This window comes from Limanda limanda, chromosome 9 (genome assembly GCF_963576545.1).
Source record: "Limanda limanda chromosome 9, fLimLim1.1, whole genome shotgun sequence".
NCBI classification, from domain to species: Eukaryota; Metazoa; Chordata; class Actinopteri; order Pleuronectiformes; family Pleuronectidae; genus Limanda; species Limanda limanda.
Genome location: NC_083644.1, coordinates 29291384 through 29313944, shown reverse-complemented (window position 1 = coordinate 29313944; position 22561 = coordinate 29291384). Strand labels below are relative to the sequence as shown.

At 41.1% G+C, this 22561-nt stretch overlaps 1 protein-coding gene across 1 annotated transcript in view; it reads left to right on the top strand.

The window, feature by feature from the left end:
* Nucleotides 1–22561, top strand: part of szt2 (SZT2 subunit of KICSTOR complex) — a 160731-nt gene that overhangs the window by 78994 nt on the left and 59176 nt on the right. The window contains exons 34-47 of the mRNA XM_061078706.1: nt 2711–2827; nt 2919–2988; nt 5672–5857; nt 6490–6693; nt 9671–9923; nt 10646–10720; nt 15166–15304; nt 15671–15806; nt 17072–17192; nt 17390–17542; nt 18094–18196; nt 19253–19367; nt 19970–20057; nt 22275–22393. Of these exons, the coding sequence (XP_060934689.1) occupies nt 2711–2827; nt 2919–2988; nt 5672–5857; nt 6490–6693; nt 9671–9923; nt 10646–10720; nt 15166–15304; nt 15671–15806; nt 17072–17192; nt 17390–17542; nt 18094–18196; nt 19253–19367; nt 19970–20057; nt 22275–22393 (1879 nt within the window). The remainder of the gene's footprint in view (nt 1–2710; nt 2828–2918; nt 2989–5671; nt 5858–6489; nt 6694–9670; nt 9924–10645; nt 10721–15165; nt 15305–15670; nt 15807–17071; nt 17193–17389; nt 17543–18093; nt 18197–19252; nt 19368–19969; nt 20058–22274; nt 22394–22561) is intronic.

Here is a 22561-nt window from a genome sequence, read left to right as displayed (position 1 = left end):
CAGGAGTCTGCCACTGAATTTACTCCTCTGTCCGATGAGAGTTCTGTGTAGTGGGTGGTGCTCATTGTTTAAGATAGTCCGCAACCTACACAGGGTCCTGCTCTCCGCCACTGTTGTAAGGCAGTCCAGATCAGAGCCAACAACAGCTCCCGCCTTCCTCACCAGCCTGTCCAGTCGCCCCGCATCCCTCTTCTTCACGCTGCCTCCCCAGCACACCACATAATAAAAAAGGACACTGGCAACAACAGACTGATAAAACATGCGCAGGAGTTTGTTGCAGATGTTGAAGGACCTCAACCTCCTCAGGAAGTAGAGCCGGCTCTACCTCCTCAGGAAGTAGAGCCGGCTCTGACCCTTTCTGTAGATTGAATCCACCTTGGCTGACCAGTCCAGTTTATTGTCCATTTGTACTCCTAAGTATTTGAAGGTGTTGACCACCTCCACACTGAGGCCCTCGATGGAGACTGGAAGCAGAGGAGGCTGAGACCTCCTGAAGTCCACCACCATCTCCTTGGTCTTAGTGGTGTTCAGCTGCAGGTTGTTGTGCCTACACCGCTGCACAAAGCTGTCCACCTGGCTTCTGTACTCCCCCTCCTGGCCATCCCTGATACATCCCACAATAGCAGAGTCATCAGAGAACTTCTGGATGTGGCATGACTCCGAGTTGTAGGTGAAGTCCGATGTGTACAGGGTGAACAGAACTGGTGAGAGCACCGTCCCCTGTGAAGCCCCGGTGCTGCACATCACCGTCTAAGAGACACAGTCTTTCAGCCTGACGAACTGTGGTCTCTCCGTCAGGTAGTCAGTAATCCAGGACACCAGGTGGACGTTCACACCCATCTGCAGGAGCTTGTCTCTCAGTCGGGAGGGCTGGATGGTGTTAAAGGCACTGGAGAAATCAAAAAACATGATTCTCACAGCACATTTCCCCTTGTCCAGATAAGCGTGTGCCCTGTGCATTAGGTAGATGATGGCGTCTTCCATGCCCACCTTCTCCTGGTAGGCAAACTGCAGCGGGTCGAGTGTATGGCGTACCTGGGGTCTGAGGATGTGGAGTAGCAGTCGTTCCATGGTCTTTGAGATGTGCGATGTTAAGGCGACTGGCCTGAAGTCATTCAGCACACTGGGGTCTGGCTTTTTCGGAACGGGGATGAGACAGGATGTTTTCCACAGTGCAGGGACCTTCCCCAGTTGGATGCTCAGGTTGAAGAGATGCTGCAGGGGCTCCCCCATAATAGCAGAGGGCTGGAAGCCTGCGGCAGGAGGGGCCACACTGACTGTGGTCCGAGCAGGGGGGAGGGGTGGATCTCTGGGATGTGAGGGTGAGGGGGCTGTGTGGCATGCAGTGAGCAGGTAACAGCAGCAGATGGGGCTGGCGGGGGGGATGCAGGACTAGGTGTTAAACAGTCATTACCCCCTGGAGCAGGGTTGTCAAACCTATTGTAAAGGTTTGTTAAACTGGTTTGCTCTCACCACATCCCCCTCAACAGTGCCGCTGCTCTTCTTGCAGCCTGTGATGGTTTTCATGCCATCCCACACCTCTCATGTTGTTCTCCTGCAGCTTCTGCTCCACCTTCCTTCTGTATGAGTCCTTTGCCTCTTTCAGCATGGCCTTCAGCTCTTCCTATACGCGCTGCCGCTCAGCCTGGTCCCCCTCTTTGAAGGCCCTTTTTTTCTTGTTGAGGAGATGTTTGACATTGCTGGTAATCCAAGGCTTGTTATTAGGGAAGCAGCGCACCGTTTTAGTGGGAGCGACATGTCCATGCAGAAGTTCAGGTAGTCAGTAGTGCAGTGTGTGACCCCGTCAATGTCCTCCCCAAAAGAGTTTATTAACATTTACTAAAATTACAATCAAGTGACTGCCAAATACACAACTCTTAACTTAAGTTATGTAAACTTTACACAAATACATTAAACTTACACACTGTAAAATATCACAGTTAGATATTTAAAAAAACACTGGAATCATTTAAGCATATGTAGTATTATTATGCTATCAAATCAATTAGTACTTCAGGTTTTGTTCAATAGTCTCAGGCTAACTTACTGTACCTGTAACTACATTCAATTGAATGACTGCACTATCCAGACACAACAAGACTGCAGCGCTTGCTGGTTAGAAACACAGGATAGCATCTAGCCTAGCTCCTTAGCCTGATCTGACAAGGTATCGTCATGGACACTATGTCCATTTTTATATACAGTCTATGTTTTTAACCTAGTTAATAAATCGTTAATCTGGATTCTTAATCACACTCCACTGTTAAAGTTCCTCTGTATAGTTTCCTTGCAAGTGAACAAAAGTATAAAATGCATTGTGCACATCACTGAAGGCTGACAAATTGTGTTGGATGCATTTATTTTACTATTTCTTTCGTGCATTTATAGAACTTTTGTTCACTCAATCAGTGAAAAATATGTCAATCAATCAGTCTATTAAAGTAATTGCCCAACTTCTTTGAAAATTAATTGTTTAATTCATTTTTCAGTCAGAAATGTCGACAATTATCAGGTTTACATTATGCCAAAGTAAACTAAATGTCTGAATAAGCAGGATCTCACCCGTGTCTGTGCAATATCTCGTCTTGTACAGTGACCGTTGCACTCCCTGAACCTAAACGTCTTTAGATATAAAATAATTAGAATATGACTCAACGCTGTAAATGTCTTCCTCAGCAAACATCACGTTAGATCTCTTCTGTGAGTGCAGGTACACCTCAGAAAGCAGTGTGTCCCTGAATCGTTCACCAGGACAGCCCTCCTCTTATCGCTCTGATGAAGAGCTTATTGCAGTGTTGGACAGTCTCAGGGGTTCCGAAATTGATGGGTAAGTTTGTTCTACAGGACAATAGCGAGCTGTATGTTCTCTAAAATTGAGTTTAATTACGTCAATTAAATTTCAGTTTTTCTACCAACAGGGTCTCTGGTGATCCTTTATCCAAACTCCCAGGTGCTCACAAGTTAGCAATTCTGGCCACAATGGATAAGGTGAGTCTCACTATTACATAACATTACATTCAATTTAGCTGACGCTTTTATCCTAAACAACTTACAATAAGTGCATTGAACTATGAGGCTACAAACCTAGAACAGCAAGAATCATTAGTGTGAGCTATAAAAGAAGTAACGCAGTCATATTCAAATAATTAATACAAAAACAGAAGTGGACAGCCTTCCCTATTATCTTTACCCAGATTGTGATTTGAAGGTAAGACAGGGGAGCCATCCCCTTAACCAAAATTACCAAATAAAACATCCCCCTTAAAACCTTCTGCCAAGAATAATCGTGTCTATGTTGGTGGCCATCCATAAATATTTTACAGTCTTCTCTGGCTGGCAGGAAGGATTCAACACAAATTTGATGGATACTACTTTCACTGAGCGCCTCAAGCAACCGGCATACATTTCCGTATTGCAGGAGTGTGATCCACCACACCCCCACCACTGACTGATGGGCTCCAAAAGTTTATCATCCAGATATACCCTTAAAGGCCCAATATTTTGAAAATCCACATGTCGGCGTTTTTACTATTAGTACACATTTGGGGGTCAGGAGTAGGGCTGCACCTATTGATAATTTGTTTCTCCATTAATCTTACAATATTTTTGTATTACCTGATTAATATAATTAATCAAAAATAAAATTAAAAACTTGTCTCATTTATATTATATATAAAAAAGTATGCACTGCAAGGCATTATTCCAACAAAAATATAGCCCAGTCTTAACTGCGTATCTGCCTTTTACAATCTCTCCAAAATAAAATGAGTGCAAGAACTTGTTCCATTCCTGTGGTGTCATCCAAGTGACCGCAAGCCCTGACATTCAAATTTGACTCCAAACGAGGTCATTTACACCAAGTTTTAAGGCTTAAGGTCCACCAGAAGTGGCTAAGCTAACGGACCTTAGGCATGTAATGGTTTTTCTGTTGTTTTATAACAGCCTCAGGGTGTTAATGATTCTTAAACATTATACACAAATACACATTGCAGTATTTTTTTTTTCGACTTGAAACCACTAATGTATCGTCTCAGGGGTACCAACACCTTAAATTAAACCATAGAGTAGTGCAAAATTAGGGCCTTTTTCATTTTTGTAGAGCTAAGAAAAACCATTTCTATTTTGAATTAGTTTAACTGAAGAAAACACTTACACATCAAGTTTCTGAAGAACTCAGCTAAGTGAGGCAAGTGGGCCTAGAGCTGTGTGTCGTCAGTATAACAGAGGAAGGACACACCATGTGTGCGAATTTTGTTACCTAGTGGGATAAACAAATATGGACCTTCAGAACTTTGTTATTGATTATAATGATAGATGTTAAAATTTAAGTTTCATTTTAAGTTTCAATTCAGTGCACCAATGCTAATATTCAATATAACCATTGTCCACAATTCATCTGAAAATATACACAAAAAAACAGGAAACACCCCATATGACACACAAAAAAATATTTTATAATGCACAACACCAAATACATTTTCTTAGGCAGCCTAGGAGAGTTGTGTGTGTAAGTGCTGGGCCCAGTGTATGTGTGGATCAAGGGAAATTTGAATGTGGGTGAAAAGTTTAGCTGCCTTATCCTACCACACTGGCAGGATGAAGATTACTGATCATAACTTTGATCCTAGCTCATGGGTTAGCTCACCTTCGTTTCATCCTGTTTCACTAATTTCCAGTCAATAATCCTGGCCAATTCTGCAATGAAAGTTCAGGTAGTCAGGGTTTGTTTAGCAACTTGATTGATATCATCAGCTGCTCTTCTTAACATAGATATTTCAATCAGCTGACTGACTGTGGCAGTTGACCATGCCACAAGGCTCTCACACACACAGCCAGAGACAGAACTGTTGCTTTTAAGCATGGTTTATTCAATAACCACACACACACAGATGAACAAATATAAATAAACTAACTTAAAGGGACTAGCTTCACAGCTCAGTCCTTTCTGGTCTCGTCGTCGTGAACCTGCCAGTGTCCTGTGTGTTCCTGAGAGCCTGAGGCAGCTCATACTCTGCCTTTTAAGCATGAGGATCAATCAGCTAACAGCTCTCACCTGTGCTGACTGATCCTCTGTGGTGCAGGTGAAGGTGCTCTCTCAGCCCCCTCAACACTACAACGACCTGATTGGCTAACAGGATCTCAAGCATAGCATAGACCTCATAGATTAATTTAGATAATTTACCGCTCAGGTTACACCTAAACTGTAATGGACCCCGGCTCTGCCTATGTCCGATGGCACAGACATTATTATAACCAATGCGCAAAAAACAGAATTTTTTTGAACGTTAAATGTCCACTCTTATCCTGCACTGTTCTTCCCGAGAATATAATGGTCAACAGCCATGGCTTCAGGCATTATGACTTAAGGTTGTTTGTCTGTCACTCATGAACACCACATCTCAGTACCTTGAGGGATTTTCTTATAATTTGGCACAAACTATTAAACATGCAGTAATTCCTAGTTTTTTTTCAATGACCAAGGGGCAAACTTACACACAGGATTTAATTATATAAAAAACACTTTGTGTGAATATTGTCTTTTGCATTCTTTAGGAGCTACTATATTGCATTATGCTTTTGGAAGGAAGAAAAGAGTGACATCCATACTTTTGCTGTCAGTGTACACACAGCAGTGATGATCTTATCTTGATTTGGCTGTGTGTCTGTTTAGATCCAATGGCTACTGGAGGATGAGATTGTTTCTGCTCTGCGTCACACACGGGTCATCAGCTCGGCCACGCTACAGAAAGTAGCGGAACATGTTTTGCGCTCCAGTGGTCGACCTCACTGTCAATGTGAAGATGTCCCACTTCAGTTTGTCTTTGGGCCTGAGCAGTCCCTGGAAAAATTCAAAGAGGCAAGGACACGCACGCACGCAAGCACGCACACACAGAGACACAGAGACACACAGTCCGACAGAGAAAACAGAACGACAAAGAAAAAAAACACACAAAACTGCAGTTTGGTTCATACCACAGTTTTGGGGTTATGACTCTGTATATTTTTGATATAGCAGGAAATATAATTTCTTCATTTATTTTAAACAAAGACAGCTTAATTGTCACAATTCATATTGATTAATGTATGGTATACAGAAAAACCCAAATGTCCAAATATAATTCTCCTTCATTATAATCAAAGACAATAACCATCATATTGTTAACAATGAATATGAATAGAAACTATTCAAAGGGTGCACGGAAACAAATAAACTACTTGTGTTAATTGGTTGTGGAAAACACCATTGCACCCTGAGAAAAATCTGAAGGTGTTCATTTTCATTGAGTGGTGAGTGTGACATTTCATTTTTTAGTCTTATTTTATGTACAGTCCATACTGATGCTGCATTCACTGACTTCCTCCTAAAAAAAAAAAACTTTGACACAGAATCACACAGAATGTGAATATTTAGTGTTTGTATCAGTGCTTTGACACATACAGAAAAGTATAAAATTGTGATGTGTGATTGGATAACGTCTGATCCTGCAGGAGTTCCATAGAATGTCATTCTCTGGCTATGTCCTGAATGGACAACAGGACAACTTCTACTACATGTCCCTGAGCAGACTTCACCCACAGAGGATCCATGCTACCAGGAGGCTCTCAGAGAAAACTGCAGACCCACCATCACACAGTGTTGGAGCACAGATGGAGGACATGATGCTGGGGAGTGAAGCAAAGGCAGACAGCGAGGTCAGATTTGTTGATTTTAACAGTGATGTCTGTCTTTATTCCTTTTGGTTTAAGGATCATGCCTTTACCAAACTTAAATCAGTACAGCGTTCCCACTAGTTACTGGTAACTAGTTTCCACATGTCCCTACCAGATTCTGACTGACTGAGACATTTACCTCTGACTGTCCCTGTTTTCGAACCTGTGAACCTTGCTGTGTTTTGCTTTTGCACCTGTGTAAGGGCGGCTGTGGCTGAGGGGTAGACTTCCTCCAACCTGAAGGTTGGCGGTTCGATCCCCAGTCTGGCAAGATGCTGAACCCTGAATGGCCCCCCATAGAATAACAAAGTGCTGCGATAAGATGCACTGTATGAATGTGTGTGTGAATGGGTGAATGTAAAACTGTGCTGTAAAGCACTTTGAGTGGTCATCAAGACTAGAGAAGCACTATATAAATACAAAACCATTTAACTAGATTTGCCATGGCAGCATTATTTTGCAACACAACATCTATTTACCTCTTTTTGAGTCAGTAGTAAACTATTTGTCTTTGAAAACATTTTTTTGTTAAAGGGCTAATCGTATGCCCATTTTACCACAGTTGATATGGTTCCTTGGGGTCTTAATGAAATGTCTGTAACATATTTTGGTCAAAATACCACAAGGATAATTTAAAACAGCACCTCTTTTACCCTGTCTAAAACAGCCCTCCTCAGATTGACCCGTTTTGAGTGCCCCGCCCCCCTCTCACCCTCTCCCCCTCACCCCTCCTCCCTCCATCACAAGATACAAGCGCCCAGATTTGATCTATCCATTACCTCTGTATAAATATGGCTACTGGAGACGAAGATACAATCTTGCAACCATACCGTTTGAACCAGAGTCGGGTGGGCCGAAGCCTGGCTGCGAGAGCCCCAGCTCCCCAGCGCAGCCCCGCACTGGGAGCAGTGGGAGCTGGAGCTGCCGCAGCAGCAGCTTCCTTCCACACAGTTGAGTCAACGTTTGAGGTGTCCCGGGGGAGCCCAGGCTCCACCGTCTCTCCCCAGCGACAGACGGTCTCTCCCCACGGAGCTGGTGGAGTGCCTACGGGGAGAGGGTGGAGCGCGTTAGCTTGCGTTAGCTCGCGAGGTAACGCTAGCCGGGGAGCCGGGCCATCTCTCCATGGAGCCGGTGCGATGATGGTGGGGGGTGGTCCAAGGCCATGTAGCGAGACTCTCTACATGGGCATGGTTGGAACATGACGTATTTTTCGGCCGTAATCCCATTCGACGCCATCTAGCGTATCGTTTCTGACATAGAGGATCCACAACAAATCGCGGGAGTTGTTTTTTTCCAGAGTTTTTGGGACGGTAGACATGCCAGATACCAAAATTAACGTGTAGAAGCACTACAAAAGTGGAATTTTCATAATATGGGCCCTTTAAGGAAGAGAAGCACCTCCCTGACTCTGGTGTTGTCGTGGGTGTAGTGATCAGAATTTTGGAGGTTATTCTCCACTGTAAGAGGGTCAGTGCACCACTGCAAGCTCTGAACTTGATGTTCTCACATATATAAGGCATAGCTCTGTTTTAAGCTAGTCCCTGCCCAACATGGGGTAGGCCTCCCGTGTGGTATCCAGAGCTGAATCTTGGAACCTCCTATTGTGCTCTGGGAAAAGGTCTTGTAATAAGGTGGCACTGATATGGTGCTTGGTGAAAGAGAACCAGTCTCTGGCATGGCTCATAATGGTGTCACATATGTACCTATGAAATGAAACATACAAACATAACAAACATGTCACATAATAAAAATAAAATATATAAATAAATAAATAAAAAGTGTGCAACACTTATATTATTAACCCAGAATTTAAGTAGGCAGACAGTGAAACATAAAGGGTCATTTGACAAATCTTTTCACATTAACAAATACCAAATATGAAAAAAACAGAATTATAGTGTTGATAAAATAATTATGTTACAGCTTAACTCTGTAGCCAACCGCTGGTGTTCTCCTTGTCCTAGTGTCCTCTGCTTCTTTGTGGGCTTCTGGTGCACATACCCACTGGCTTGCCCATGCACAGAAGGAATGGAGTCCCTGATACAAAACACAAGTTAGAATCCACAATAATTGTTTCAGAAACTAACCTGCTGGAAACATAAAAATAGGTCTGTCATTGTGTACTGTATAAACAAACTGTATCTACATTGTCATAATTGGATTTCCTGTGAACTGTCTTTACAATATTTAATTAAATATTTACTAGTTGCTCTAGTGTGTTAAACCACTTACATTCATGTTTTTATAAACTGCTTATTATGAGGAAATTGTTTCAATGTTTAATATTCTGTAATCCAATAATAATTAATTGTTTACCTGATCATTTGCATGCCGTTGGTGAACCTCTGGATGATTCCTGAGATGTTGACAGGGTCGATGTTCCTAGTCTGCATCTGCAACTTGAACAGCATGTCCATGTGTGGCATGGTCTTTTGAAACAATGCCAGGAAAAAGCCGAACTCTTTATCTTCAAGAATTCTCACAGAGCCCCAAGCCTCTCTGACAGTTTGAGGATCAAAGTTACCAGAGTCTCTGATGGTTTTGGAAAAACAGTAGAAGGTCATCCTTGTGCTCATACACAGTGTTAACAGCACGACTGTGGAGGTTCCGGGAAGTCTGTGTGCCACCACTTCATCAAGCACTGCAGTTCGCTTGAATGACCGGGAGAAGAATCTGTAACTCCAGCATGTTGTATCTGTAGTAAACATGAAAAGCAAAAGACTGCATTTACATGGCTGCATCCTGCTAGCCAAGCCTTTCTGCTGTACCGGTTATGGAAAAATCCTTGGGTGTACGTTTTAACTTTTTTTGCTGGCTTGTTGGCTGATTTTAATATCAGGTTGATTTTTGACTGACCCTTGTGAATAATACAAACTAACTAGTTTGTATTATTCACTATTAGACAACTTTATTGTCCTTTGTTAATATTTATTTTCTCTGGACCTCTATCCCACTGCAGAGTGAAGACAATAAAACTGTCAGTGTTGTTATTGACAATCCCAGTGACATAACTGCTGACACTCGTGAGCCAATCAAAGCCTTGAACCTTGAAGAAGATCATACCACTTATCAGAGCTCGGTTAGCATGGTTGGAGGCCGAGGGCCGCCCAGTGCCCCCCAGCTCCAAGATTATTACTGTACAGAGCAGACCTCACCCCCCAAGATGCCATCAAGTGTCAACTTGGCTGAGTCCATGCAGTCAGCCTCTCATAGTAAGTCCAACAGACATAATGTAAACAGGTGCATCATAGACCTATGCACTTTAATTAAAAACACACATTTGTAATATATTTTCTGAGATATATAGATGGGCTGTATGTAAATTATTGCTATGGACATACATTTGTCATACATCTTTATTTACGTCAGCATCAAACTTCATTCCTTTACAAGGAGGGTTTTTTACCATTACATATTACTTTGTGGTAATGTCTTACCATAATAACTGACACTTAATTCTGCTACAAGTGAAATAAGTGTTCTAATGCCTGCAACATGTTGTAATGTTTTCAAGATCTATAGCAAAGGAAAATTAATCTGCAACAATTTTGATAATTAATCCAAATACAGAAATCCAGAATATCCACTGCTAACCTGCTATCAGACTTAACCCTGGTGCTGGACTGAATATCAAAATTGAAGATGTTCACCTGTGTTCAGACTTGAGTTTGTAGATAACCTTTCATTGAGTTTGATTATTGATCATTGTCATTTAAGTTTTAAAGTCATTCATGAAGCACCAAAATAGAAAAAGGATGTGCTGCTTTTCTCTGTTTCGGGGGCTGTACATTTTAAGACTCTGTACTGATTTTTACATGAGCTGTCCATCCCCTTGGGACAGGCAGGAGCAAGACTCAGAGACTGTATATATGTAAATTTCAGCTTGTGATGCTGCTTACAGGAAATTGGACAAATGTTCGACTGTCTTCCTCAGGCTGCGGCAAACTCAGGCCGGGTCGAGTCCAGAGTGTCGTCTCAAGCCAGGGCAGTATGGACTCAGATATGCAAGGTAAGTTCTGGATAAAGGTGAGTCATGATGATCAGTTGTTGAAAAATTTGGTTATTGTGACAACTTTGAAATCTTGTCACTCATCCTCACTAAGTTGTTACATTGACAATAATGTGACAGATACCGTTTCAACACATAGTCACTCCCGCCAATCTCTCATTGTAAGAGCACATAACAAGATGGCTATCATGGAATCAAGCTGTAGGGATTTATCACTTTTTCTTCAGTTCGTACAAGTTTTAATCCAAATAGTCAGTGTAAAAATACATTTGACTAAATCTTGAACTCAACAGCTCAGCTGGAGCATGGATCCACAGTTAATTCAGTCTCATTCTGATAAATTCTCTTATTACCACCCTTTGGTGAAATATTGTAAAGATGTTAAACCACCCAAAATATAGTCAACTATTTCTTATTAGTCTCGGTGAAATTGTTTTATAAAACGTTTCTACTATCTATCCCCTTTCAGTGCCTCTACATTTATAGTCTGAATGTTTAGTTGCTTGTAATGATTTATAAAATGACACAAAAAAATAAAATTAACATAAAATAACATTGTGGTGCACAATCATGGGACTAAACAAAAGTACAAGAGCTCCGAGTTTGTTGCCAGACTTGGGGAGTCTGTATCAGTCAGTGCCACTTATAGCACCAAACTATTGATAAGGCTAAAAGTTAATCATCTAATACAGATGTGTAATCCCCTTCAATATCTTAAAGTTAAGGTTCAGATAATCACAGCACAAATCATAGATGAGAGCTGTAAATTTAGCTAGTGCACAGCATTATAATACAGTTAAATGCAAGGCAGGTAGAAAAGCTTGAATAAGGTTTTGAATTCACCCAAATTAGCCAAATGTTCCTCTAGAGGAGAATAAAATTAGAAAATTAAGAAATTTGACCTGACTTGAATTTGGACAGTAGGGTAGAGTTAAAGCGCCATTGTCTATGTGCTTTAGGGAGATCAGGGAAGCTCTTTGCTACTACTACGGGGGCGTGGTCTAATATCACTATACTCTGACATTCGCAGGAGTGGGCAAATGTGAGCAAATCATTATCAAAAAAAAAGTAATCAATCCTGGAGTAGGTATGATGAACGTCTGAGAAAAAGGAATACTCTCTCCTGCTTGGATGGAGGCAGCACCACACGTCACAAATACCGTTATTGCATTGGAAGGACTGAATAAGTGAGGTAGATTTACTCAGAGTTGCAGCGTTAGGCGATGAACAATCTAGCGCTGTATCCAACCAGCAACTAAGATCCCAACCCAGAATGAGAGAGTATGAGCTAGGGCTGCCACTAACAACAATTTTTCTATCGATTAATCTGTCGACTATTTTACCGATTAGTTGAATAATCTAAACGATACATTTTCCTCCAAAAAAATCAATCAATTAATCAATTGACCATTTCATTTAATTTCCGAAGCACCGCACCCTATCCACCCCCCTGTTACACCTTTTGTGTGGTTCACATGGGCTGCGATGGGCCACACCAAGGTTCTGGAGTTTTAATTTCCCCGATTTTCCCAATCACATAATTAAGTGTCCCCATTTCACATAGAGAGAAAGAGAGGGGTGGGGGGGGCTATGAAGACCATCATAACTTACCCACAAACCAGTACATTGAACGGGTTACATACAACAACAAGCGGAGAAAGCACAATCGCGGGCTGACTGGCGCTGAGAAATGTGCATCCCGCGTGAACAGCCAGGCGCCTGCGCGCTCAAGAATGGCGCTGCACGCAGAGCACTTCGGTATCCGGTGTAAACCCGGCTTTACGTAGTGATATTGAAGAAAAACATTTGTTGTAAGGAATTGAAATGAAACGTTTTAGAAATCGAAAAAGGTAAATTCATGAAATAAAATAAAAAGATGCGTCGGTTTAAAATATTGATGACGTAGACTAATCGCGGCAGCCCTAGTATGATCTCAGATCCGGCAATGAAGAGAAGAAACGTTCAAAGAAGCGCACATCATCTGCACTTGGGGCTTACATGATAGTGTGCACCACCCTTGTATTATACAGTTTCACTGAGACAATCACAAAACGACCATTTGTATCAGATATAACACTGTGATGTTCAAAGGGAACATTTTCGTTTATAAGGATTGAGACTCCATAGCCTTGGCCTAAAATGTGGAGTGATTGTGCTGCCCTGCCCAGTGAGACGGGAGTTGTCCGAGGCACGTAATGAGTTTCTTGAAAAAAGGCAACCGAAACTTTGAATTGCTTGATGTGTGATTGCACTTTCCTTTTCTTAATGGGGTGGTTTAAACCCTAGACGTTCCAGCTAAAACCATTAAGGAGGCTAACCTTTCTCCTTAGCTATAAATGTAGAATGATAAACATAAGTGTGGCGGGAATTTGTATTTAATTCCCTGGTGAGGAAATAAACCATCAGACTGAGTGATCAATTCTATGATATCCAAGAATTCAATTAATGGTAGAGAAACATTTTACAGAGAATATATTTGAACACAAACAGAGTTACAAAGCAACTACTTGGCCAAGCAGGGACAGAATTCTCAAAACCACTGCAGGTTTCAAGGATCTGACAAATGGCTCATGAGATGTGCCAGCTTTTATGCACAGTTCAAGGGGCTCCACTTCATCCTTCGATATCATGCAGGCAGGACGTGTCCAGTGCTCAGACATCGGCAGAGAATGGGCAAAATGCCCCCCTGTGTATAGACACTGGGAAGAAAATCAAATAGTCACAAGGACGTTTAGGTTCAAACTAAATCACATTTCCTGATATCAGGCAGATGCAAACATTAAGTAGAATTTATATAATGATGTTTTCAGGTCAATCCAACTGAACTTTGAGCATAGTTATGTCAGGATAGGAGGATCTGTACGTTTTTATAACAGGACAGTTAGATTCAACAATTTAATGACAATAAGTAATAAGAAAACTCCCGGCATAAGTCAGAATGGAAACATAAGGCAAGTATTGCATCTCTGTACTCAAACCACTAATTCAAAACTTCAGGGCTGTAGTTCTCCACGATTCGGATCTGCTGGCCGCGTTATTCCAGCTTTCCTCTCGGCCGGGCCTTGCGGACCAGAAGATGCTTTTTCTGGTATTGTTGCAGGTAAAGGATGACCTGCCCTGGGGCTGGTTTAGCAGCTTTAGCAGCTAGTCTCCGGCTCTGACGGCTAGATCTCAATCCTGAAAACCTCACAGAGTAAAGCAGGGAAAAATTCTGTAGGCAAATTTAACAAACTTCAGGATCACACCCTGGAGGCATCTCTGAAAGACAAATTAGACAATCAGATGTATTCTCAGTGCTCTCATGCACCAGCAAACATTGGATGAGGGACACACTTTGCTCTGTGAAGTGGAGGCCACTTAAATGATGGACCCATCACCGAAGCTTCCGATGACCCACTGGACTTGAAACCCCTCACTCCAAATATCTCTGACTGCTTCGAACCAAACCCTTTGTCCCACCAGCAATATTCAATCCAGATGACTGTTGCAGAAGAAGGAGATGGCGTTCAGTTCAACAGATGGCAGATTTATACTGGAAAAGAGTGGTGCAGATCCAAATTGAAATCTGGATCCAGTGAATTTAAATGTGGTTTTAGGGAGATTTTTGGATTGGCATAGGTATTTACTTATTGTCATTCAACTACACAAAGAAAATTGTGTTTTCGCCCATGTTTGTTTTTTGTTGGTTGGTTTCAATGGTCGGTTTGTTTGTTTGTAAGCAAGATTACTCAAAAACAACCAAACAGATTGTAATTGGGTTAAAGGAAGGATCATGGGTCAGGGAAGAAACCATTCAATTCTATTGTGGATCCAGATCAGTTGGCGGATCCAGATTTTTTTTTTACATTTGGCAGTTCGCAGTAACTTTACCTCTGGTCTTTAATTGAGGAAGGTCTGACCCCCTCTTTACTGAAGGTGATGGCCCTCTTCCAATCTGGTGCAGATTTGACAGTTTCATCCTCTCTCAGGCCCCATGAGTGGACATGTGATGGGGAGTGGAGGGTGTCATGCACAGATCATAAAAGGAAGGAAATATGCAAAGTCCCTAGTCTCCACAGCTCTGCAAATTTTGTCCATGTACTTGTCCCATATGGCTATATAATTATAATTGGATTTATTGATAGATTTTAATGAAGAATACAGTAATGTATCACCTGCCTAATGTGACTTTTGGAATGTTTTAATATAAACAATCCAAATTCCATGTTTTAGGTTCTTATCATTAGTATGCTGTTCAGACATTGGATCCTGTGGTATACTACAGACTGTACTGTTTTATACTCTTTGCAATGTTTGAAAAACTCACCTTGAATAATCGGGAAATAAGGAGCTGTTGATCGTTCATGCTGTTCTCATTAAATGTCCATTACAATGGTTTAAATGACTTAATGATGAAAATGATCTAAGTGACGCTTTCCTAATATGGCCTTTGTGTTTGTTTGAAGGTTATGATGGCGGAAGCAGTGACTCTGAGTGTGAGAGCCCCACACCGGATGAACTGGAGTTTCAGTCACCACTGATGCCAGACTTCTGGCTGATTGTTAGGATCCACCAGGACAGAGTTAAGGTCTACTCCCACTCCAGGTCAGTCATACTTCAGCACTGTTGATTCTTGCTCAGTAATCAGGCTGTAGTCTGTGGCTCATCATAGGGTGTAATTTCTTACTAGTTTGGCCCATTTTTGCTTTTTTCAAAATAAAACAATTGCATCATGTTTCCTGGAAATTTCAGCTATTGTAATGAAGTGTCATCATTAATTTCCCTTTAATATTGTGATTATTTACTCAAATGGGGAAAATATTCTTCTCGTATCAAGAATTATGAAGTAAATAGGTAATTATGATGTCCAAGTCAGACTTTCAGTACTATTCCAAGGACTGATATTCTATCCATGACAGCCGTGATGGCTGTTATTGGATCCAATTAATTTAATAGGATTTTTCTTTCCAGGTGCTTCACAGAAGCAAAAGAGGTCAGTGCTGACAAATTGGACGAGAAGGAAGAAGAGCAGAATCTGCCCGAATGCCTACAATTGCATCAAGTGGTGGTCAGGAAGATTGGTGAAATCTGCAGAATAGTCAATCAGGTGGCCACTGCAACACTCAACTGCCTGCATCACAGATTTTCTTTAAGTTTTTTTGTAGAATATCTGATATTTAGACATAATCAGAGAGACAGTCCAGACATGTTAGTTGTGGTTTCAGCAATTGCTAAACTGTAATGTTCTTTCCTGTATATCAGTGGTTGCCAACCCGTCTCTCGCGACAGTCTTCACTGTCGATCGCTGAAACTCTCTGGACACAATGGCTGCGTTTGTATTGCAGACCAACTGTGTGTCGGTTGACTGTTGTTCACACGGGCAGCGTGTCCACTACTAGCGACGGAGCTGCTGCTATATTGACTGCATTTCCTTGAATACAAGTCGGATTATGAGTTACACTAAAAGTCAGGACTCTACGGTATGAAGATGTGCATCTTGTGACAACAATCCAACCCTCCTTAGAATAAATTACAGGATTCAGAAAGTGAAATTTTATAGTGCTTTTACTTTGAAATGGGTTCGGGAAGTGTTGGAAATATGTATGTTTGTGACAGACAGATAAAATTACTTTTCACCTGAGTTTTAATGTTTATCTTTTGAATTTATGTATAAACTGAAATGCATACACGTAGCATATGCTTTTCAAAACAAATCTGTGCATTTTTTTTTTTTTAAATGGGGGCAGGGGAGGGTTATAGTGAACTAAGTATAATATGACACGCCTTCATACTGTATAGTACTTGTATTTTTAAGTACACAGGACTTCTCTTATACAAGGAAATAGTCATATTTATGGTCATATTCAGGACAAAGCCTATGTGAAAACCTTAAGCTGCAGTAGCAGCTCCTCTGCAGAACACATTGAACAGATGCTGTAAATATGAATTGATATTAATGTGAATAGTGTGTATTGAATATATAAAGTTTTGTGTATAGTTATGCTCGTACATTGAGCTTTAACAGAAATTGCAAAAAAATACATATGACCCTGCTATGTGGGTTTTTGGAATATGTCATGGTGGATATCAGCATACATTTGGAATTAAAGGTATCCTGGGCTTGAAAAGGTTGGTGACCATTGCTGTAGATACATAGGATTTTCGTCCCTACTGAGCTGTCATTACATCTGTTAACTTGAATTTTCAGGTTTTTGAGTACCTTCACTGAGAGTGGAAACTTATCGCGTTGTGATGTAAATGCATATGACCACAGTCCTAAAATTGTATGGGTAGTATCTTCTAGAATGTTTCCTGTGCTTGCTGCTTACTGTTTGTTGTGTTAACTCTGTGTGTGTGTATGCTGCTTTGTAGCGTATGCTGCTGCAGGACCTACACGACAGCCATGTGTGTAACTCTCTGCTGGTTGCTGAAAGTGAGGAAGACATCTGGAAGAATGAATCTCTCTACAGGCAGAGACTCAACACTTCTGATGGTAGGGCAGAGGAGAATGGATAATTTTTTATATGTCCGGTTTTATAAATTTCTCTCTGTCATGGAGGGGAAACAAAGTTTTTTAGCAATTTGGATGAACAGACCCTTTAATTTTTACTGTAACGTCTGCTAGTTGCAACCCTGTTAATTAACATTATTGTCCCCTCACGCTACCATGCTTTTTATTTGACGACATAGATTACAACACAGAGGACAGCTTCCAGGCCAGAGACTACTTGGCAGCCACCATGCAGTTCATCCCTGGACATTTTGCCTGTGATGTGGTGTGGAGCACAATCATTCACATTCATCCACGTCTCAAGATGGGGCCTAACATTGGGGTGTCCAGGGGTAAGTGGTAGATCTAAGGTAGATCTCTTTTTTTATTTAAACATCATATTTCAGTTTTTTCAGCAACTGGACTTGTGTTTCTTGAAGATGTTTTACCTCTCATCCCAGAGGCTTCTACAGTTCAAAACTGACTAATGGGAGGGTTCAGGTTTTTAAAAACTGTCAGTCTCAGGGTCCCTTGGATTAAACCCGGCAAAACAATAAAGACTAAGGCAAAAAATATTTAAAGTAAACATGACTTAGCTCTGTTACTACTGCTATGTAAATATGAGAACATGAGCAAATACTGCTTGCACATACTACTGTAAAATCTAAATGTAAACACAATTACATATTCAGATTCTTATTGCAGGCACACTCCAAAATGCTATCTACTAACATGCTAAAGAGCATGTTGTAATTGTGTTTACATTTGACAATTAGTATAGGCAAGCAGTATTTGCTCATTTTCTCATATTTACAGTAATAAATCACTTCTCAGTTTGTTTTTTAAGAAAAGAATTGTGACCATTGCTCAAACTTCATGATATGTTTTTGTCTCCCTGCCACAGCAATCCAGGCCCTGCGGTCTGTGTTGAATTCTTTCTGTGTGGTCAACAGAAAGAACATGTTTGTCTACCAGGAGCGTTCAACCAAATCAGTCTTCTACCTCAGGTTAGCCAGATACCTCGTTCAGACCTGGTATTAACATCTGTCCTGAATGATCCAATCACAAGTAGTGAGCACTGAGTCCAGGTCTGAATGCACCTAAATGTGCCCTCGATGCATCTTGAGATCGGATCACTCAGACCAAATTCAGAGGTGGTATGGATGGCATCAGGCTGTATTATTTTTGCTGTGTGAATGCAAATGCATCCTGGGCCATATATGAAGGACCGCCTACTCAGCTGATGATTTCTGACCCACTGCTGTTTCGCAATGAATCAAGCATATCTTTATGCTTTTCTGTGTTGATTTGTTTGTGGACACTGCCACCCAGATTTGAGTTTTTCCTTATTCAGAGTAACAATTTTACAAGGTGTTTTTAGCACAAAGTTTCTTATAAACTGTGCCTTGGGTTTACTGCTAAATAGTTCATCTGTGACTGAGCATTGTGGAGATTTGTCCATTAGTCTACTCGAACAGAAAAACCACCACCAGAGGTTTTTGAGGTAGAAATTTAGTTGTATTGATATCGCTGCAGCAACAACATGAACAGTTGTCTGTCTGCCATACATTCTTAGGAAAGTGAATGTATAACTATTGGTATTTGGTCTGTATTTATATCACGCTTTTCTAGCCCTGATGACCACTCAATGGCTTTGCAGTACAGATTGCCATTCACACACTCATTAATACAGTGCATCTATTAGCAGCACTTTTTTTTTCTATGAGGGGAAATTCGGGGTTCAGCATCTTGCCAAAGGACGCTTCGGCATACAGATGGGGAAGATTAGGATCAAACTGCTGACCTTCTGGTTGGAGGACGACTTCTCTACCCCTCAGCCACAGCTGCCCTAAACTTACTACTGTCTGTGTCACAATTTGACCTTGTAGTTTGATAACACTTTTTTTTTGCATCCTCCTGCTTGTAGCTTGTTAGATATCACCAATCTTTTCTGATGAGTTTTCATTTATTCAGTTTTTGCTATTTAGCTACTGGTGCTATGCTGTAATTAATTTAGACCTAGTTGTGACCTAGCTGTTCTGCTTTATTGTGTTCTTCTCTAGACTTTGTGAAACTTCGCTAACCGGAAAGTACTCTGATGTGGATGGAAACCTCCACATGACTCACTCCATTGGGCTTTTCAGGAGTCAAGAGCCCTTGTTTTCCGAAGACTTCACAGTAAGTGAATAAACGCATTATTAACCCATTGTGACTGAAAACTACAGCTCATGTTGGTAATACTTGATAGTGACAAGAAAAGGTTGGTTGACAAGAAAATCGCCTTAGTAGACACAGACTTGAGACTTACAGTGATAAGCTAGTGAGATTTGATTTATGATCAGTACAAATGAAAACAGTTTTAGATACATAAGCTTGCACAAGAATAGATTAAGTTTTGTTCTTTGTAGAGGAAGAAAGACAAACAGATGTAGATTGACAAAGTAACATGTATTGTTTACCTGCGCTTCATATCTTTAATTAAATACGACACTACATCAGTAAATTGGCGGGATAAGGGCAGTAGAATAATTTTGGTATGCACTGGCTTGAATGTATGATCACATTTGTGGGTTACATAAGGATGCCAGTGTGTGTATGTGGTCCTGATTAAAGATGAAGTAAATGGACTGCATTTATACAGTCCTTTCCTATTTATCACTCAAAATGATTTACGCTAAGAGTCACATTGACACACACATTCTGACATTTCTATACACACTATATCCCCAATGTTAGAGTGTTGCTGCCAAATTGTTAACATGTTGTTTCTCTCTTCTCAGGGATCCAGGTCTTCTGTGGAGGGATCTCGGCCAGTTGGACAAGTAGACAAGCACATTCTGCTGCTGGTGCATGGAGTGGGAAATGCAGGTAAGAACTGGGTAACATCAAGGTCTGATAAGGATTAAAATTTTTAAATCTAGCCTCTGGTATTCATGATAAAATACTTGTGGGGGATTAAATAAAACTACTAATGTTTTAAAGGCAACTAGGCTGGATCCTCAAGCACATCCTAAGACTAACTAGAGGCAATTGAAGTGATTTTGAAATTAGGCGGGACATTTTAGGACAGCGATTGCACTAGAATTACTCTATTTGGAATGGGCTCATTGGTATTGCTGGTTGCAGCTTTCTTGTAACTTTGAAAGTGTGAATAATTTACTTAACTAAAGTTATACACTGCATGTCACTGCATGTCTGCTATTTCAGAGGTCTATTAAGCAATGGACACAACCTTCTGGCTATACTGTGGCTGAGGGGTAGAGCGGTGCCAGAGTGTCGGCGGTTTGATCCTCAATCTTCTCGGTCTGCATGTCGAAGTGTACTTTGGCAAGATACTGAAATTCTAAAATGACCCCCTCTAAAATGTTGAAAGCACTAATTGTAAGTCGCTTTGAATAAAAGAGTCCTCCACGTCATAACTTTAAAGCGCCAATAAATCCTTTTATATGCTGCAGGAGGTAACAGTTGTCATTCTCATGGCCGTGTATATCAGACCAAGTGCTAGCACCAAGATGGCACTAGGCACTGTGCTAACAGCCATTAGCAAACTACAATCTGCTCACCCAGATGGGCTTTTTACTTTGGCTGGAGACTTCAAACAAGCAAATCTGGAAACTGTCCTTCTACTAACGGGTGACATGTCCTACAAGAGGCCAAAACATATTGGACGAAGTTTACAGCCACATTAGCCGCTTAGGCCAGTCTGACCACTTATCCCTTTTTCTCACACTAGCATACAAACCTCATTACCAAATAAAGCTCTCGGTGAAAACCATCAAGATCTCGCCTGAAGGATTCACTTAACGCCAGTACAGTTTTCAGTGCAGTCAATGCGACATATTTGTACAAGACATTTAGGAGAACACATCCACTTTCCTATTTATATACAGAGCTGTAAAAAATAGACTGCAGACTGCTAGGGACACATCATTCCCCGACCCTGACACTCAGCACTTGAGCTCCGCAGGGCTGCATGCTGAGCCCTCTCCTCTATTCCCTCTTTACCCATGACTGCACACAAACCCACAGAATCAATACAGTCATCAATTTTTCAGACACAAAGGTGATGAGTCTCCTAACAGGGATGAAGTCTGTAAACTGTACTCCATCAACAACCTGACACTGAGGAAAGCCAAACTGTCCAAAGACCTACTAATGTCCAGTGCTGAGCATATGACCTTTGACCTATATGAGCATATCACCTATAGCATCCGGGTGTGGTATGCTAGCTGTTTTGTGGCTAACAAGAAGGCTCTCCAGGGAGTCATTAAATCAGCAGAAAATTATCAACACCCAGCTCCCTTCATGTGGAGCTTGACATCCATTGCACTTCTGTCCGTCCTGGGAGAGGGATCCCTCACATGTGGCTCTCTGAGGTTTCTACATATTTGTACCCTGTTAACAGGGTTTTTTTGTAGTTTTTCCTTACTCTTGCTGAGGGTTTAGGACAGAGGATTTCACACCATGTTAAAGCCCTATGAGACGAATTGTGATTTGTGAATATGGGCTATACAAATAAAATTTGATTGATTGATTGATGTGCTACAGCTCCATCAAAGCCTGCTCTTCCAGAATACTGAAAACTTTCTATCAAAGAACTAAACTCTGTCAAATAACTGCTCACCGCTTTTAAGTCATTCACATGCCACTCCTCTCTGAGTTAGTGCAATATTACTATGTAATGTCTTGGTGTCAGTGCAGTAGTAGAACTACAAAACTAGGTGGTGCCCATATTTGATAGTGTCTGTAAATTAATTTTATATCATTTAAATTCATAGTGTCGCTTTTGTTCTCACACACTGACTTGTAGAACTCTATGAAAAAGTTGCTCAAAAGGCCATAAAGTACTGTAATGTACTGGCTAAATGTCTACATTCTACTGACTTATATTTCAAACCTTTGCAAAGACCTGGCTATTAGGACTGGCTGTTTCTATTTCTGCCAGTGGGACAATCTAATTAGTACTTCATTTGATTTACACAGACACCTTTAATCACTAAATCCAATCACATTCTTCGTATGAACTTTGCAATAGGAGAGGCATACATGGATGTTTTTAACCCCTTTTTTAACTTTTTTGTTCAGGTCCAGAGATCACAGACGAGCTGGTTAAGGTTCTGCGGAAGCGCCTGGACGAGACCACCTTGGACATTATCACTGTCATGCTTGTCAGGAACTGCAAACTGACACCAGCTGATGTGGAGGTAAAGTGCTCTTGGTATTTTTCTCTCTCATTTGGTAAAAGCACTTTTAGATTTTTCAATTGCAGTGTTCTTTGTGTTGTGGGTATTTCTTATTAGTTCCATTTACATGGAGATTGCATTACCAGAGTCAGTGGTTTAGTACCCTCTGTATGCACTTGTACAACTTAA